Below are 19,954 nucleotides of genomic sequence, written 5' to 3'. Positions count from 1 at the left end.
ATTGAGGCCATTTTTTTTTACATGGTACAAACTAATTTCTACGTGGTCCAGCACACTGTCCAAAATGGGCCTAGAATGTTTGATTCCTGTAATATATCTGTCCCTGTCACCAATAACTCTAACTCCCGACTGGTGGTCCGTCAATTCGACCCCTGGTTAACCCAACCCCTTTCAATTTAATCCCTGGTCAACTCAACCCAGGCTGTGCAGATTATGAGAAACATTTACTTGTCCTGTGCAAGTGACTTTTGAAATTTACTTGACCAGATATTTTTTCTTACTTGCCCTGATATCTTTTGGAGGAAATTTGCTTGCCCAGATTTTTAGGGAAAAAGTTAAATACATAATTTAATACCATACATTTGTACTTGTTGTGTGTATCAACTCAAATCAGTGTCCACCTAAATGCCTTTTACCCTCATCCTTCTCCATCCAGTGATGTTTGAAGAACCTGGTCAATTTTTCTTGCTTTTTATTCATACTGATATTTTCACTTCAATTTGTAACATGCTCTGCTGATGCAGCAATGAGTGGGAGCTTTAATGCATATTTTCAGGTCATTGTGAGAATAAACCAATAGAAATTGGAGGGATCAGCTGGGATTTCACTGAAGTTGTAGCATTGTGGGAACAGGAAAGGGACCAGCTCAGGTGTGATGTTACAATATGGTCGGTGTGTCGGTGTAAAGAAGAAAATTCAGAGCCAGGCCCGTGGCTTCAAAGCTGAAGCCTGCTGTGCCTCTGATTTTGAAGCTAAAGCTAAGGCCTTTAGAAAGATCTTTAGTTGGGTTGGCTGATCTTAACTCATCATTAAAGTTGCACCAAGGAATTACAGTCCTGTTAATAGCATTATGAAAAAATATAATGAATAGGTAATGGTTTAAAATCAAACTAAATTTCATATGTTCAAAGTTTACTTAAAGATCAATAGTACAAATACAATTTACTCCATGATTACAAACATCAATTTTATAGTACAGTACACAACTTTAGTAGTTAATCAAAGCAGCATTTTTAATATACGAAACAAGACAAAGAGATTGATTCATTGTGTCCCGTATATCATGCCAAGATTTCTCTTGAGCAACTGCTAACTTCTCACACATTTCATATACCACTGAATTTTTCATAATAAATTCTGCATGAATCTTAAGGAACAGTCCCAAATATCCTTGAACAGCTTCAAAATAACAGTTTTTATCAAGGGCAAACTTTATCATTTCCAAGAATTTCACTAATACTGCCTCTGATCCACCAATGTCAGGATCCAAACCTCGGATTTCTACTTCAACTCCTGAAGAGCCCATTTCTAACAACATTTTAAGTGCATCTTCCAAATCTCCAGCTTTAAGTTTTTTTCCAAAGGGAGTTAACACTTCAAATGACAATACAGACTTGACTTTTGACTTCTCATCACTTTTTTCTTGTTCAGCTGAAGCAAACTTAAATTCTAATCCAGGGACAGTGGGCAGAAAGAATGGTGCTGATTTTGGTACTTTTGGAGGTTCTACAGGTTTGTTCCTCTTTTTGATGACATCCAGACTTAGTAAATTTAGCCATCTTGATGTTGGTAACAGGGCAAGGGTAACAAACTCTTCAGAAATTTGTTGAGGTGACTTGTATTCATCATCATCAATGGTTTCTTCAAGCTTTGGTTCAGGAATTTCCTCGCCCTCTTTCAGTACTAACTGTGTCTCATCTGCGCCTGTTGAAGGTAGAGCGATGACTGTTGCCATGAAATTCTCAGGCAAGGGGCGAAGTGAAATGTGATGATAACATGCCTGATTAGACCAAAGGTAGATACCAAGGTGGTCAGTATGGGTAGTAGCTAAAAAGTCTCCAACAGGAGACATGGTTAATGAAGTAGCTGGGATGGGTACCAAAAACCAGTCCACACAAGTACCAGAAGGAATGTCCCAAGTCCTAATTGCCTTATCAAGAGATGAGCTGATCAGCCACTTGGAGTCAGGACTGAATGCAATATCTGTCACTTGGTTATGATGACCATAAAGTTTCCTTACAAGGTTCTTAGTATCCACATCTACAATATGAATACTCCAGTCTTCAAGAGCAATTCCTAGAAGTCCAGAATCCCGATTTAGAGACATTTTAGAGATGCCTTCATCCATTATTAACTTTTTGATAATACAATAGTCTTTCATCCTCCACCACCTTAGCTCACCATCTTGCCCTCCTGACACTACACAGTGATTTAGTCCATCTGTTACAACACCCCTCACACCACCTTCATGAGCGACTGGAGATCCAAAAGTTCCTCGATGAACTCCTGACTGGATATTATATTTGTCCAGATGACCAGAGTTGTATCCTATCACTACAAAATTTCCACACACAGTTAATTCCAAACATGTTGCAACAGTGCCATGTAACTCTTTATCTTTAAAACGTTCATGTATCAATTTATATTTTCCCATTTTTTGTGATCCTATGGACCAAGTTGTCACAAAAGCATTACCTCGGTGAATTGCTACAACATTGTCCCAGGCTCTCTCTTGAGCAACTTCAGAAGTAAAGTGCATGATTGCTGACATTTTCTTAGTATCTATCACTTTCCTCTGCCTCTTCGATGCCTTTCTATTGTATGAAGCTTGTCCCAAACTCTTGTTCATAATGTCAGTAACTGTAGAAAACACCCTCATCGTAGAATCTTCACCAGCAGTAAGAATAGAATTTCCCAAACTTCCATGAAATCTTGCCAACAGTGGAGGAGCTGAATGGCCCTCTCTTCTCTTTAATAAGCGAGCCCCACCATCTGGAAGATCGAATATCCACATCTTGAGTGTGTTGTCTGGCGATGAAGTGACCATCAAAGGCTCACTTGGCAGACACGAAATCCCAGATACAAGACCAGCATGAGCATCACGCACCTGTGTAACCAGACGTCTTTCTTTTAAGTCCCACAATGCAATATGTCCAATTTCACTGCCTGTCACCATTACTGGAAATCCATCTGTTCGGAAGCTTATTCCCGTCACTCTACCCCAATCCTGCTTGAAGTCCACAACAGTCTCATCAAACTTTAGGTTATGAAGTATAATTCTTCCATTTGCTAATCCAACTGCAATCACGTCTTGTGCTGGGGCTTGTTCTAAAACACAAACACTTGAGTTCCATCCACTGAAAGTATACACTAACTTGCAGGTTTTAATGTTCCAAAGCTGCAGCTTCCCCTGTTTGCTACCTACTAAGATCTTGTTCAAGTACGTTGCTGGATGCATAATGGCTGAGATCTCAAAACTTTTGGCCTGGAACTCCATCTCCATGTACAACGATTCAACCTTGATATCCCAGACACGAAGGTTGTTCAGTCTATCAACAGCAATCAAGTGTGGTCCAAATGGTAACATAAGATGGACACTTGCTTCATGCCCAACATATTTATGCTTTAACTCTGTTCCACGCCGCCAAGCATATATTATGTTGTTACTAGATGTGTAAACATGATAGGCATCACCAGTCATAGAATTGATAAGAGTGTCATGTGGGTTACCAACACTTAGTAGTCTTAACTTCCCTGCACCATAGGTATGGAAGGTGTTCCCGACAACAGTCACTATAAGATTTTCCTTCCTGCGTTGAATATACCGCACCACTAGTGGAACATGTGTGCTCACCAGACCCAGAGCACGGTATGATGTAAATATTTTACTTCCTTCAGCCATTGTTATAGAGATAGGTGACTTAAAGCATCTCCAGACAGTCACGTGTAGGTGGTCGTGTTGTTTACAGATGGTGGCAGACAGCTTCAAGGTGTGGCATCTTTTGTTATTTTTGTTAAACATTATTTCTTTGCAGTTTCAGTTATATATTTGCTTTAAATATTAATCAGTTTTGTTTCAAGAAAAAATATATTTTAGGCTATAAATGAATAATGGAATCGGAACAATATGAAGAAAATATAAGAGAGTATATTGGTATTTTATATGCACAGAAACAATAAAACACACTATATTTATAAGTCAATTAGTATTAATATTGTGCCTATAGCTGAAGAGAATCTTTGTATAAAATTTCAGAGGAAATATATATTTGCTACAGTATAAGTGTTAATGCAAAGTAAAATCTTAATCCCTTATCATTTATGCTTGTTTAATAACTTACATTTCAGTATTGCATGGGAAACAGAACAATAATAAGACATATGTTTTTGTAATTGACGATTTATAAATAAATAATATAAAATGTATTAAAGGTGTCTCCCCGCCTGCAGCAGACCAGGAGCCGTCTGGTGGCAGTGTGGAGAAGCTTGGGAAACATCATTAACAGAAGGGCCGCCCGCCCATTTCCGTTATCTCCTTCAGCATGGAGCCTTATGAAGTTTTAGTTAACCAGCCTGTCGTCATAGATAACGTGAGTGTATGGTAGATGCTGTGATTAATCATATAATCTGGTCATATAGACAAAGAAAGAGGTTATGGTAGAGGTGGGCGGCCGGGCGCGCCTGTCAAATGATGTGTTAGGGCGATGAGTCATCCAGGTTATTAGTCTGCTACTATACATCACTAACAGCTGTTGCTCCACCAAATTATGAACAAGACACGTTAATAAACAGGTTTATGGAATTAAGCAAATTACATTGTTTAATGAAATCATGCCATAAGTATTAGTTCAAAAGACTGACTGACACTCGTCTTTTGTTATATTTTTATATAATTTTTGTTTGCATTTACTGTGGAAGTTTATGAACTGATAAAAGTAAAGGTAATTATATAGGACTAACCCGTGAGCGAAATTGATTGAAAACAATTATAAAAACGCCGGATTTTCATTGTTATATTATAGTGGACACTTGTAGTTTATGGAAATGTTAAAAAATTGATATTTTTAAGATAAACGCTACTTAACATTTGTGGGTATGGAGAACAGACCTAACCAAACTTACCTAACCTTACCCAACTTCCCCGGTATATTAAACAGAAAGAACTTATGGTGAAATTTGAGGCATTTTCTGGACGTGAGATGATACGGCCGCATCGGAGCTACACAGCCCTGGCGGGTTAGTCCTATATATTAACCAAAATAAAACAAATAATAATATAAGTTGTTGACATTATAACAAGGTATAAGTAGAATGATTATTCACAACCTTGTCAAATAATATTCAGGTAGCCAGACAGCATAGTTGGGGTACAGAAATTAATGTTAAAAGATATTTTACAGAAAATGGCATAAAATGAATCTTTACCAAAGATATAATTGGCTTGAGCAAGACTATTGTGGTAGTGGTCAAGTTTACTGTGTATGTGTGAACTTGTTAATTAACCTGTGGTAATGAAGTTCACTCTGTATCAACTACAGTAGGTTACTCCTTTGTGAGTTGATTTCATTTCATAGTGCAATTTGCTACTCTCATAATTATGAATTTACCCCAATAAAGCAGCAGGTTGGCCATGCCCTCTACAGCTGTGGTGGGAAGGCATTTTTACAAAAAAATATACCTGGTACTGGTAACTGAAGTACCTGTACTATACAGTATGTCTAAATTTAGTGGGAACAGATGACCAGGTATTGTAAAACTTGAACATAGTGGATATAGGTGTGGCAGCCGTATGTCAAAAGTCACCCTCGATATTGGTAAGGCAACCATATTGACAGATTGTGTTGCTAATGGTTAAATTAAATTTGGTTATATTAGTCAGAAAGATGACCATCTTAGTAACTATCATTGTATAGTTCGCCCACCATGCACTTTTTATGCTGCCACAACATTTTTTAATAATTTTATAAAATTTGGGCAGAATTTGTTATTAATATTAAGCTAATGACTTCTGTGATGTCTGAAATGAAGGTGTTTTTCTAAATCAGGTTTTCTTCTTTTCAATGGCAATAATCATTTGTGTATTTTTTTTTTTTTAGTGAAGGTTTAAGATGAAATTATTAGCCTATACTCCTACTAGTTTATGTGTCCATTTCAACCTTTTTAACCTTACCTATGTGTGGGTTTGCAATCTACAGCCAGCATTTATTCTGGCTGTAGGGTAACCCCACGCATTGGTAAGGTTTGGAAGGTTTGCTGTGGTTTGAGTGACGTATAGCTTAGCCAAAGTCTGTACTGTCCAAAATTGTTGTGCCCCACACTCAGCTTTTCTTGAGTGTAAACCCTCAAAAAAATTAAATAATAACCTACTGTACATAACAAATGGTTATTACCTCAGAAAAGAGGACAAAATTCTTGTCTAGAAAAACACTTTATTTTTGGAAATTGGAAAAAGATGCCAGCCAAATATTTACCCAATTTTTTATACTGAAATTATTTCTGAATAATGCATTTGGCATAAAACAAAAATTAACCTAAAAGTTTTCTATATATTATCCCAGAAGACGCATACAGCAAATGTTAAAACGTGGATCAATTTACTATTATGAGGCTCCAACATACCACTGCTTCTCGCAGAAGAATAGGGCTACATACAGTGGATTTCAACTTTCGAGTGCAAAAATTTTTTATGCATAATGGACAAAAGAAAAATTTATCTGAATGGAAGTAATAATTGGCAGAAGTAAGTTCTTTTAACAATACAGTTCCAGCGTTAGTCCTCACTTAATCCCTTCACTATGGGGATGACACTTAATATTTTACTGTACTTGGCTGATGCCAGATGATATTATTCAGTACAGAGAGGATCCCATATTTCAGTGGTTAAACAAATGTAGTAACAATCCGTGATATTTTTATCTAATGACACTAAGCTCAAGCTCTTTCTTTTCTTTTGTGTGATAAAGTCGTCTTTTAGAATTATGACCTTATTTTTTTTATTTTGATTTTGTTGGAGGAATATTTTGCAGTCATTGAGATTTGTATAGATCTGTGAGGAAGGAAAACAAAAATAATTTATCCCACATTAAAAGCCAATATTCTGGTCATTGACTGTCATGAGTCTTCATATCAACTTATAACTGGTTGCTGGTGCCTCATTTTTATCATGACCAATGAAAATTCAGTTACAGAGAGAAGTTTATTGTTTTATATTGACAGCACATTGTAAATACCTGTACAGTATACAGTAAATAAAAAGAGCGAGGTTCTGCGAAGTCCTTTTCATTGTCGAAAATTTTGCAGTACATTATATTGTTTCAGGAGCGTATGGTATATGCTATATAACCACACTCAAATAATTAAATTTTATTTCAGGGTTCAGGTGTAATTAAAGCAGGCTTTGCAGGTGATCAAACTCCAAAATGCCACTTCCCAAATTAGTAAGTACCAAAGATTTAAAAATTATTTTTAAACCATATAAAATATTCCTCACTTCTAAAACTTTCAGGAAGCATTTACATTACTCTCTTCTTTTTCTATTAATCTTTACATTATTTGTCTACAATCCTCTCCACTTCCTTATTGTCCATTCTTCTGTTTAAATCTGCAGTCAATATTGCTGAATTGCTTTAAGCCTAATCTCCTTGTAGTCTATCTCATAACTGTACATTTCATCATTCAGCAGTATAGCTACAGTCTTCTACCCAGTAATCCCTTGGCCAGTTTTGGGGATGTATTGGAGAATTCTCCCAAGGGATCTGTAAGTGGGCTTGGATAGGTTGGGTTGGTTAACAAGTGCAATAAGTGGTTGGCGCATTTAACTCAACAATTTTCTTTAATGTGGCATTTGCACTTCATTACTAAAGTTATGTTTATGTTACTTATCATCGTTCAGGTCATGCTTAGATATCTTATTTTCTTTAAACAGGATGGAGATTAGGTGGTACAATTTACCCATCATTTGTTCCTTGCTTGGGTTGCTTTCTTAAGTGTGTGGGAGATGGCTTAGTTGTTTCAAGTAGTTTGCACTTCATGATTAGGTTGGTTCTGAATCCTTGCTTTGAAATTATATCTGTATTTCCAACCTGGCTGAGGGGCTTAAGGGATTCCTTGTTTCTAATTCATTTAAGTTTACATAATCAGAGCATTCTTTTCTTGAGGCCTCAAGAATTTGGTGTACTGCCATGCTGTCGTCCTGTGTTTAACTTGAATTGGCTGAATGGATAACCCTTACAGATATGATAGTACAAGTCTTTTACCCTCTTTGAGTAAAGTGGTTTTGGGATCCTTAGAAAGTGCAGCCCTATTTTGTCCCCCTCCCCCCTAGTAAACCATTTCCTTTCCCTAATTGGTTCCTTATACTGATGTGAATTTTGTGTTGTGCAAACTCATGTTAAGTGGAGACTACCTGGATTATTTTTCTACCATAATAAATAAACTGTATGATGTCCCCAGTCACCACTCTCACTTAGACCAATGCTACTCGCCACTTGTTGTGGCCCAGCTACCTCCCCTCTCCCACTTGATAGTTCATCCCTCCTGTTAGTAGTCTTGTCGCTATCAATAATTTGGGTACTGTCTAAATCACTGAGAATGATAATTTTGTGGATGCAGAGTCAGAATAGCTAACAAAATTTGCAATATGACACTGAACAGCGGGATTGAAAATGGATTCCAGCAGTGCTTAGTGGATGCCTCAGGCCTCTACCCTTCCCTTGGAGAAAACAGGAAGAAATGAAGTGTACAATTGGAGACCTTTCCCACCACAATAGCTGAAAAAAAATAGATTTTTGGTCAGTATCTAAAGTGAAGGATGTGCTCTGTGACATCAAATTGTTGATATAGGACTGTTCTAAATGGGTGAGTGATGTTCATCATGAAGAACTGTGAATGACAATGGTTTATATTTTCCCTCAAGTTCCAGTTTTATTTTGATAATGCACCCTTCCTTGTGCATCTACCATATATTAACTTCTCTTTGAATTTGATATCTTTCGTGTTGTCTAGGCTTACAAAGTAACAATCCCCCCCCCCCCCACTTTTCTATCTGGTTATTGACAGCAGCAGCTTGGCTTAAGAGTATCCTGCTAGTAACATAAAATTAATCCTTTAATTCTCTCTCTTACTATTATTATTAACCATGTGGCTCAGACACTCTACTTTCTCCCTTGATTTTGTGGATTGTCAACTTGAAAATAAATCCTAATTACTGAGTATGGCATTATTTGTGGACTGGCTAGGTAGATATCTGTATTGTTTCTTTAAGATCTACCTTTAAAGTGTCGTCTTTGTAGCTTATTTCCCTTTTAAAATAATGGTGAGTAGGAATGGCCATCTCAAGATTAGCTCAGCAATTAAATGAAAGTGGGGGGGGGGGAGATGCCCAAATGACATGTCATTAAGAAGAGCCGGCTGGTCTAGGGCTCTACTAAAAGATAGAATTACAAGGTGAATATTACTTTGTGAGGCATATATTTTGAGATTATATCAATATTTCTTGCCTTTTCAGCATTGGCAGACCAAAACATGTTCGTGTGATGGCTGGGGCACTGGAGGGGGACCTTTTTGTTGGTCCTAAAGCAGAAGAACATCGTGGTCTCTTGTCAATTAGGTACATCTTTAGCTACTATGTTGAAGTTTTTTTAGTTTATACTTTTGTTTTATGTTGTTATACAGTATTCTCCTTTATCATGTGATAGCAACTAACTTCTATTGTTCTTTCTCCCCACTTTTCTACTTGTATAGGTATCCAATGGAGCATGGAATTGTAACAGATTGGAATGATATGGAGAGGATCTGGCAGTATATTTATAGTAAAGACCAACTTCAAACATTTTCTGAAGAGGTTAGTATATTTCTCATTTAATTATTACTAATTTAAAGTAGATCAGATCCATCTGACCAGAAGGTTTGGGTCCCTGGGCCAGGGCATGGGTGAAGACCAGTGCAATGCCAGTTGAACCTTGTGTTCCTCAATAGTGGTAAGAGGCAGTTGAAACTACAATACATACCCTAAGGAAAATCTCTTGTTTCCACCAGATTTAATTCACACTTGGTTAGAATACTGTGTGGTGGTTTTCAAAGATTTTCTGCCATCTGGTCTATTGCATGGGATAGGTCAGTAGAAAATAGTGAGCAGGTATTATGAAATTTAGCTTTGAAAGTGAAATCTTTTACACTTCTATTATTTTTTTTCAGCATCCAGTTTTACTAACAGAAGCTCCTCTTAATCCACGAAAAAATAGAGAAAAAGCAGCTGAAATATTTTTTGAAACTTTCAATGTCCCTGCTCTCTTCGTCTCCATGCAGGCAGTCTTAAGTTTGTAAGTAGAGTACAGTACTTGTATTTTGTCTAACACCGCAGCAGTTCATTTACAATATTACAATTTTCATTTATGCCATATGTAAAAGAGATAAAGGCATATTGAAGCACAGTACAGTACATACAGGTATTAGAATTACCGGGTATAAAAAACATTTGTCATTTTCAGGTATGCAACAGGAAGGACAACTGGGGTTGTTTTAGACTCTGGTGATGGTGTAACACATGCTGTTCCAATTTATGAGGGCTTTGCCATGCCTCATTCCATCATGAGGGTGGACATTGCTGGACGAGACGTAACTCGGTGAGTATTATTCAAACTGCTTTGGTAAGATGGCCTTCCCCTAAAGCATATTATGTGATGGCATTGTATGTACATCTGTTTGCTAGATATTTACATTCTTTTGACTAACTCATTTTATTTTATTTTTATTTGTATTATCTTTATGAAGATATGGTCCTAGTTCATTTTTACAATACTTACATTTACAGCTCAAAAGCTGCACCTAGTCATAGACCGGCAAGGGAGGGGTTGAGACAGGTAGTGTATTTAGAAAATAACTAGGTCAGGAACAGCTAGACTGGCATAGTCAGAGATTTTATTTTATGAAATGATATCCTACTGTACTACCAAGTACTGTATTGACTTGTGTGTTACCCTTGGAGATTGAAAAACACTTTTCATGGAGGATGGGGATTTATCAGGGTTGGTGTCATGAGGAGCTGGTGAGGTGGGTCATGCTTGGTGTTGCTGATAGACTTCTCATGTTACTTTGTTAGACATTGATCTGGTTGGCCCTTGTTGCAAATATAAGCAGATAAGTGGATAAATTGATACAAATTACTATTTTTATTTATTTTGGGTAAAATGTATTTTGGGACTGTAAATACTGTACTGTACTTAACCATCAGAGAGTAAAATTCTCATTCTTCTTAAATCTGGAATTTCATTTCAGTCAACATCAGGAAGGCAATTTTTTCTAGGAGGATAAATTTGAGAGACACTCATAGCCTGGAGTATGGCAGTTGAGTGGATACATAAGAACATAAGGCGTCTGCAATAGGCCGGTTGGCCTGTGCATGGCAGCTCTTGTCGAGAGTTACTACCACTCTTTATCATCCATGAATCAATCTAGCCTCCTTTTAAAACTTACAGGACTTACCTCCTGTTCCAGGGGTTGGTGGTTTCATTACTTGGCACTCCCAGTTCAAACCAGTTATAAGTGGGTACCTAAGTTTACAACTTGGGGAAGTGTGCGGACAGTGTAGTCGAGTGCAGTACTGGCCATGCTGCCTTTTTGTGTACCAAAAGCTTAGTATACAATGTGCTGTATCAACACTGTCCATAACAGGCAATCATGCCTATGGGACCCACTTTCATTTTCACTCATAGCTTACCCATGGTACCCTGTGTAAATTTGTAAAGGAGAGAGAAAATTTGTATCTAAATGGAATAGTATAGAAGTACCAAATATGATAAAATTAAGTAACATTATTGTAAAATTTGTGAGAGAGAAAAATGTAACATGTCTTCATCACTATAATTCTTCTATTTACAGTTTCCTAAAACTTCTATTAAGAAAGGAAGGACTAAGTCTGCACACAACTGCGGAATTTGAAGTTGTAAAAACAATGAAAGAACGTGTTTGTTACCTGGCCACCAACCCCCAGCGGGAGGAAACTGTTGACACTGAGCGACTCTCTTATCAGTTGCCAGATGGATCAATGGTTGAGGTGAGATTTTCTTTCTTATAAGATAATTTTATACCAGATGAAGTGACTGAGTGGATATAATGTACTCCTGTCAGATTCACTGGTATGTGCTTAGGAAGTGACGGGGTAAAATGAAATGCCAGTCACATTACCTGTCCCGGTTTATTATTTTTTTAATGTACAGTATAGTCTGGATTTACGGGGTTTTTGTTTTCGCGTTTGGTCATTTACTCGGTGCCTTGCCAGAATGAAATGTTTTAATTACGCGGTAAATTTCATCATTTACGCGGGAAGCGGCACGGGCAGGGTGCGCACAAGGTCACCCAGTCATCAAAACATTACCGAGTTCTTCACCCGCCGCCCACCACAGCTGGCCTAAGTCAGTGATAGTGAGGATATGGACTTTGAGGGGTTTGACAAAGAGGCCCTGCAAGCCTCTGTGGTGGATAGTGATACAATTGATACAAGTGATGCAGGTGAGGGCCAATAATCTGCCCTCTGCCTCGGAACCAACCCCCCATCCCCGTGTGCCCAGCCATCTTTTCTACTTAAATATTGATTGTGTGTGCATACCATCATGAAATTAAGATGTTATTTTTATTACAACGTACGTATTGTCGGAAAAAGGTAGTCTGGCGGTCAGCCCAGTCTCTATATCAATTAATCCTATATGTTCTGTTATTTCGTTTACGCGTTTCTCGTTTTACGCAGACCTCCACGGGTTCAATTGGCCGCATAAATGCAGACTATACTGTACATTGTGTATTAATGTACCATCAAGCGAGACACTTTTGACTTTTTAAACTAGATGCACAGCCTGGCCTAAGGCTACTAACAGAATATTTTGTTTCCAAGGAGGAGTTTTTTTTTCTGGAATAGCAGGAATGTTCTTAGTACTGTAGTTTTTAATTTGGGGGGTTATTAAATCTGCACTTAATAAGAGCATAGACAGTCCTTGTTGTATAAAAGAAATGCAACCACAGAAAATAAAATCAGTCTCGTTTATGAAAAATTTCTGGAAGGGTATGGAAACTTCCTTGTATTTCTTCTTCGGGTTAGACCAAACAAAACTCGCCTTCCATAGCTAAATTATTAGTACCTGGTCTACGTTGTTGCCAAAGTGGAGGAAATGTAACAGTATTTGGAAGTGGTCATGGGCTGGAGAGATTTTTTACAGATTGCCCCGGAGGGGACTAGTTTATTGGGCACCCCCTTACATCCTGTGCAAGGTGAAGCGCAGAAGCGTTTACAGTGCCCAACTGGGAAGCATGCGGAGTTCATGCTTGCCTTTATGACTCATGCATTAAGGGCGTAAAAGGCCTGAAGGGTCATGGGTTTTGTCAGCAAGTTACATAAAGTGAAATGATGAGTGTGTGGGGGAAAATTCCCGGTACAATTTATCTGTTTATGGCAAAATGTGGCAGGTCACTAATAATGTCAAGTGCCAGGCCTGTCACTAGGAGGAGGGATATCTGGTCAGGAAGGGAAGAGGTGCCACCCTTGTAGGGGGAGGTCATAGGGCAGATGAGGATGTGGTGAAAGAGGGTGTGAGAGTCTGTTGACCACAAAGTTTACAAACAGTGCGGCCAGGCTCAGGGTTGCCAATGTACTAGGCGTGGCGAAGTACAGTGGGGGTGGAGGTGATATGGTGTGGTGGGGCAGGTACAGTAGGGGTGGAGGGAGGCACATAGGCATTGACAACATTGAGGGACACACCTTTTAGTGTGATTGTGAAGGTGTGTTCATCGACATGTCGGTGGGGTACAGGTAGCTGGGGGTAGTGTCCTCAGGTCCAGGTAGCCCTGGTGGAGACAGCTCAGACACGGGCGCGGCTTGCGGTGGGTGGTGGACAGGTTGAGGCCACCAAGTGTTGTGAGGATGGGGCAGGACTTCGCTCGGGGGCAGCAGGACACACCAGGGCAGGCCCGGTAGGCACTACACCAGTAGTGAAGGCCGCCGGCGGTGGAGTAGGCCGTGAGCAGGGGGGCTCACAGGGGGACCAACAGCTTGTGTCAAACCAGCAGAGAGGAGTGACTGGGTGGCAACAGAGGGCAGGAGTAGGTGGGAGATGGTGGTACAGAGTGTAGCGAAGAGTTTTTTAATACGGTTGGTAAATTCTTGGAAGAGGGATATGATCTGTGTCATGTCACTGGCGGGGGGTTGTGGGGGGGCACCGGTGGGAGCGCAAGGCCTGACAGCCTCAGAGTAGAGACGAGGAGGAGGCCCAGTAGTAGTTGAGTTAGGAGACGGCCGGGACTGCTGTGTTGTAGCCAGATGAGGCCAGGCAGAGGCAGGTGTTGTTGAAGAAGGCATTGCTGGAGACACAGGGTACACAGGGGGGTGTGGCCCGGAAGACTGGGGGGGGCGTTGTGGTAGACTTGGCCTTCGGGGAGGCTTTTCCCCTGGGACAGACGGGCGATTGGGGCATTGCCGTGAGTCAGCATTGTGCCGGCCGCCACAGTTACAACATCTGGGATTAATTACATAGCCCACCCCACCACTATTAAGGTGGTCTTTGATTTTCTGGGCACAGGCGGCGGAGTTGTGGTTACGTGAACAGAAGCGACATCTCGGCCGATCATGACGACAGCAGGCAGTGAAGTTGTGACCCCAATGAGAACAGACAACACAAAATGCAGGCTCAGGATGAAAGGCTTCTGCATACAGTGGGGGTAAGAGTGGGTGGGCATTCACAGTGGTTGGGCACTCCCTTCCCTTCCACTTGACAATGACAGCGGGTTGTGGAACTCTTCCCCCGGTAATGGCGACGTATACTCAGTATACTAGAGTTAAAGTCACGCGCATCTTCGATGTCAGCGTATAAGGGGAAACGTTTCACTAGGATGTAGCAACATTCATCCGCGTCTACAGGGGGCGGCAGCAGGACGACCCCGTCAAAGCCAACAGTACTAAGTGTTTCATAGGCCTCAGGAGTCTGACACTTGATAAAGTTCCGGTTCTTACCTTGTCGGAATTCAATGCTGAAACCGTGCTGTCTGCAGTACTTCATCATCCAGTTAAAGCGTTCCTCTACAGTTTTCAGAGAGTCCTTGGGGAAGTGGAGATTCAGCTTACTTGTTTGTTTGGCAGAGGGCAGGGTGATAGGGTCCATGGCATTGGTGTTTCCACTGTGGCTAGCGTTTCCCATAGAAACATTAGCGTCACTGTCATAATCACTGGGGTCTGACTCTTGAGGGGTGTTGGATTCAGTATGACCAGGCGAGTTGGTAATGGCATCAGTATCAGAGATGTCTGCGTCTGCGTTTATGAGAGAGCCTCGTCTGGGACGTTTATGTCGACCCCCCATGCTGGCAAAACGTGCCGGCAGAGGGGACCTTGGTGGGACGATCGGGAAGCCAAGAGCACCTATGGGCACGTCTGTTCCCTTGGGTGGTCACGCCACGATTGGGTGGGCTGGAGAGAAGTGTGGCAAACATGTGGTCAGTAAACCAGTACGTATATAGTTCTGGACACAAATTTCACTGCTACATGTGTATGTATTCTTCCAACAAGACATGGGTTGAATGTGATGTCAGCAGCATGAGTGTACTAATTGTTCATATCCGTTTTGAGATAGTCAACTAGGAAGTTTTAAGAAATACTCCATCTCTGGTGAATCATCAACTGACATATATAAAGGCCCTGGTGCTTGGGGTTTCACCCTAAAGACTTATTGGACTGCATAGAGTTGCTCAATTGGACTGCATAGAGTTGCTCAATTCACATTTATTAAGTTGTGAAATGTTTGCATTTCCCAATTAGCTCATCAAATGTTCATCAGGCACCACCAGTTGAGACCCTAGACCCTTTTAGTAAGGAAATTTTACTTCTTAGCTGTGTCCTGCTACATTGATCAGTAATTTACCCCTTGAAATGGGAATGCTTCATGGTTTTGGATGGGTAAGAGCACAGGGGGAGTGATCTTGATCAGAAATTAGAAGATTCACAAAACTGGTTGGATAATAGTGCTGTATTTTTTACATTATACTGTAGAAAGTGTACATTTAAAAACCAAGTTTAATGGAGATTTATAACCAGATCATTAGATAGACTGAAAGAAGAAATTTATGGTAAGTGCTTCAAATATCAAATAGCTGGGTTTAAACAGAGCATGATTGAGAAGAGAAGTTTGAATAAATTTTGTACTGTACTGCAAAGAAAACTGAAATGCTTCAGAAAAATGAATTTGCAAAGTGTTGTTATTGTATTGCAGAGGTTGAGAGTTTCTCAGTATAGTTTACATTAGATGGTTTGTTTATCTTTTACCTGGTAGTAGTTTGGGCAGCATATACAGTTTATAGTAAAAGAAAATAAGTTAACTTCAAGAATTTGTTGAATAGTTGGGCAGGTATAACAGAATCCTGATATATCTTTATATGTTTTCAGGTTGGCCAGGCACGTTTCCGTGCACCAGAAGTTTTATTCCAACCACATCTTATTGGAGATGAGAGTGACGGTATCCACGAGGTTCTTCTTTATGCTATCCACAAATCAGACATGGATCTACGTAAACTTCTATTTCAAAATGTTGTAATTTCTGGGGGCTCAACACTTTTCAAGGGATTTGGTGATCGATTGCTCTCTGAAGTAAAGAAGCTAGCACCGAAAGATATTAAAATCAGGGTAAGTATTTTGTTGAGTCATGTTTCAAAGGCTAGTTGTAAAGATATTTGATTATTTTTACACCAGCACAGTGTGAACTGCCAGGTTCATAAGGTCGGTTCCTTAACCTCTTTAGATGAAGTTGGTCATGCTTGCAATTCCTTGCATTTTTATGGGAAAAAGTAGTTTGAATCAAGAACTGTTCATTTTATCTCTCTCTCATATGTATGTTTGTTGACTTGGCATTTAATACTGTTCACTTTGTTTCTAATTTCATCCAGTTTCTCTGATATACAGTAAACTAAATTATTACTCTACTATACTACATATAGTTCACTAAATTCACATTGTTTTATAATTGTCTTATAATAATTGTGTACACCAAAAAATGTCATTAGAAATGCAATATGTGGCATTTTAAGAATTTTTCTTTTTCTTCTCCTTCTTGGGAACTCGACTTTTGTAATAGGAGTCCAGGGAAATATTTGCACCGATTTACAAGAAGTTTTTTGGGAATGTAACGCTTTTATTAATTGGGGTCTGCCTACATATTATCCTCTTGTAACAATAATGCAAATATCATTACACGTAGTTAAAAGTTTACCTTTACCATAGAACCTTTTCTTAGTAATGCTTTGTCTTTCAGCTTTTATGCCAAATCGTAAAATTACATAAAATGATATCCTTGTGCATCTATCAACACTTATTTCTTATATCATTTTCATGTATACTTACAAACACCAAGTGAAGACTACAGTAGTTTTGAGGTTATCCACAAAAACCTAATAGGTTCACTATTACTACTTGAAGAAAAATTATTATTTGATATGTATGTACAGATACATATTTTCCATTTTAGATCTCGGCACCAGCAGAGCGACTTTATTCTACGTGGATTGGTGGTTCTATTCTTGCCTCGCTAGACACCTTTAAGCGCATGTGGGTTGGCAAACGTGAATACGATGAGGATGGTGTTCGGGCAGTTCATAGGAAGACCTTCTAATTGCACATTAGATGTAGACTATGGCTAGTTTAAGCAAAGAATATTGTTCATGTTTGTTCTGTTTGACTGAAATTAATGATTTCTTTAAAAAAATTTAATACAAATTTAAATTAATTTCAATATTTTATGATAGATGCAAACTTGATGGACTAACTTATAATACATTAATGTTCTTTGGGAGTATAGAATGGATGTCATGAATCTAATGTTGCTATATGGTAGCTGTAAAAATTACATACAGATGTTAATAATAAAAGGTCACTGTGGGAGTTTAGACATTGTATTTTTGCCACATTTGTGAATTATCGACAAGAAAAATAAAAAAGTAAATTTTTAAAAAAGTTTCTAGCCAGTTGATATAGCATATCAGATGTTACTCATGAAATAAGATTCCGCATTTTATTGGGTATTTTCAAATGGCTTTTGCAAGAATTACATTATTTTTGAATTATGATTGTTTGAATTAGGAATTGTACACTGTGATTTTGTGCAGCTTGGTTTGTCTTCAGACAGTGGTGTGCACTGTTGACTGTAAGAATTAAAGTTGATGACACTATAGCAGTACCAGTCATGGTTGTGAAACACCTTGATTCATATCATATGCACAAGTTGCTATCAAGGTGTTATTCAAGATATGTAGTTTCATCAGTAACTAGCTTAAAAATTAAAATTATGTTGGTATGGATATATATGCATCCTGTTATGTTGAATATAAATATTGAAGGCAAAGGATAACATTAAGTTTATTTATTAATTGAACTTGGCTGTATAAAGCAAATGTGATTGTAATTCGTGCATTACACATGAAACTTTTGTAACCAGTTTTGAGGGGGTAAATCGACATTATCCCTGTATTGGCGCTATAGGTAGCAAGCATTCCTGTATACTGTACCTCCAGAACTAATCTTCCACAAAGGGGACTTTAGTTTATGTTGTATGCAGTAACATCATCTTTAGGATGTTAATTTAATGAAGATTTATTAAACTTTCTATTGCTTCTGTGCCTTGACAATGAGAGAAGTCGATTGCTTTTGTGAAACCAAAGTTAATGTAATCATAGCACAGATGAATGTTGTATTATGCTTGAGCCAACTCATGGTAAATGCAAAGTCTTGTATGGTATTGGTAGCACCCTCTTTGTTATTGCTTTGTTTCTTGTGCAGGTCTCAGTGTCAAAGAGATTTAAGTAGTTCTTTTCTGAACTTGAGTCAGTGTTAAATCTTTTGACCCAATTTAAAATTCTCTGTAAATTTAAACAATATATTGCTTGTGTACAGTCGTTTCAACTTTGCTTTTGTCCACATATATGAGGACTAAGAGAAGCTTTAACTAGATTTTTTACTTTTTATTGATTTTATTCTTATATTTTGGCTTTCTTATGAGAGTTCGATGTATACAATCATTACAAATTGCAAATTAAGAGTTGTAATGTTATGTGCAGTAAAAAATTTGCAGTCAGCAATGGCTGTTCAGGTTCTGTCATTTTACAGAAAGCACAATATAGTTTACACCTTTACCAATCCCTGAATGACATTGACTTTCATTGGGTACGCTTCGTAATGCTGAAACTATGGTGAATTGAACATTTCCAATATTTACATTAAGATTATTTTGTATCTATAATGAAGTCGATAATCAGTTATGTTTTTTCTTTCCTCTTTCAAGTTGTATTATTCATTTACAATTAAGTAAATCTGAGTTGGAAATTGTCACTTCATTCTTGTCTTGTATTTTTATGGAATCAAATAATTTTTATTTTAGAAAAAATTAGTCAGTGTCATGTGGTGCTGTTTCTTATATGCTGTATTAATACCTATTGTCTCAAATGTCAACTTAGGGCCAGGTAATGCTGAGATTGTTAATGGTAAAAAGGACAGCTTCATACTGATCACAATAGATTCCATTGACTTAAGAGTAATTTGAAATAATACTGCTTGTCATGAAAAAGAAAACTACAGAATAAAAAATTTAAATTTGGATATATGTGTAATGTCCATCTTCAGGATTATGTTGCTGAGCACTGGTGTGCCTTTCTCATTAAATTGTTTGGATATGACATTTAATATGAATTCTTAAATAATTGGTGCAAATACAGTAGATCATTATTTGTGATGGGCATGGGAAGAGATATTCCCCACCATGTCAAGGAGGATGGGTCTAGTAATTTCACCTTAAATTCGGTTGGTAAAGTGAACATCAAAGAAAGTTGAGCAAAGCATTTGAATGTGTAAGGATGTAATTAGAGTGATTTAGATTGAAAAGTGAGTGGAACCTGGATGTTTTGTTTTGTACAAAACAAAATTGAAAGGCAAAAAGCAGTGTGAAGATGGATGAAGAGGGAAGTCTGTAGTGTTTGAAAGAGTAAGAGAAAAAGGAGTAGCAGCACTTGAGTGATGAAATGTGGATTTTGCATGATATGGGTGATGAGGGCTTAGTCTCAAATTAGTATGGATCAAATTAAAACAAGGAGTGATATGCGAGTTATAGTGAGTACATATGCATCAGTGATTGAAAAGAGTGAGAAGGGAAAATATAAT

At 38.4% G+C, this 19,954-nt stretch overlaps 2 protein-coding genes across 3 annotated transcripts; one reads left to right on the top strand and one right to left on the bottom strand.

Moving 5' to 3' along the window:
- Positions 1-895: 895 nt before the first annotated feature.
- LOC121874710 (WD repeat-containing protein 36-like) lies at positions 896-3,758 on the bottom strand. Its single transcript, XM_042378974.1, has one exon. It carries the CDS (start codon positions 3,680-3,682, stop codon positions 989-991), a length of 2,694 nt encoding a protein of 897 aa, XP_042234908.1. The 5' UTR covers positions 3,683-3,758; the 3' UTR covers positions 896-988.
- Positions 3,759-4,216: 458 nt separating this feature from the next.
- LOC121874711 (beta-centractin) lies at positions 4,217-19,394 on the top strand. Of its 2 annotated transcripts, none has more exons than XM_042378975.1 (9): positions 4,217-4,370; positions 7,153-7,217; positions 9,287-9,388; positions 9,523-9,622; positions 9,976-10,100; positions 10,269-10,403; positions 11,659-11,833; positions 16,199-16,435; positions 17,274-19,394. In XM_042378975.1, exons 1-9 carry the CDS (start codon positions 4,323-4,325, stop codon positions 17,415-17,417), a joined length of 1,131 nt encoding a protein of 376 aa, XP_042234909.1. In that variant the 5' UTR covers positions 4,217-4,322; the 3' UTR covers positions 17,418-19,394. The 2 variants fall into 2 exon arrangements, with proteins under 2 accessions (XP_042234909.1, XP_042234910.1); XM_042378976.1 differs by lacking the exon at positions 4,217-4,370 and adding an exon at positions 4,998-5,016.
- Positions 19,395-19,954: the final 560 nt, after the last annotated feature.

This window comes from Homarus americanus, unplaced genomic scaffold, assembly GCF_018991925.1.
Source record: "Homarus americanus isolate GMGI-L3 unplaced genomic scaffold, GMGI_Hamer_2.0 scaffold34360, whole genome shotgun sequence".
NCBI classification, from domain to species: Eukaryota; Metazoa; Arthropoda; class Malacostraca; order Decapoda; family Nephropidae; genus Homarus; species Homarus americanus.
This window is presented reverse-complemented; position numbering and strand designations above follow the sequence as displayed.

Coding starts and splice junctions, on each gene's coding strand:
- LOC121874710 (XM_042378974.1), bottom strand. CDS start 3,682: ATGGCTGAAGGAAGTAAAATATTTACATCATACCGTGCTCTGGGTCTG.
- LOC121874711 (XM_042378975.1), top strand. CDS start 4,323: ATGGAGCCTTATGAAGTTTTAGTTAACCAGCCTGTCGTCATAGATAAC. Junction 7,218..9,286: donor AAATGCCACTTCCCAAATTA/GTAAGTACCAAA, acceptor TTGCCTTTTCAG/CATTGGCAGACCAAAACATG. Junction 9,623..9,975: donor TTCAAACATTTTCTGAAGAG/GTTAGTATATTT, acceptor ATTTTTTTTCAG/CATCCAGTTTTACTAACAGA.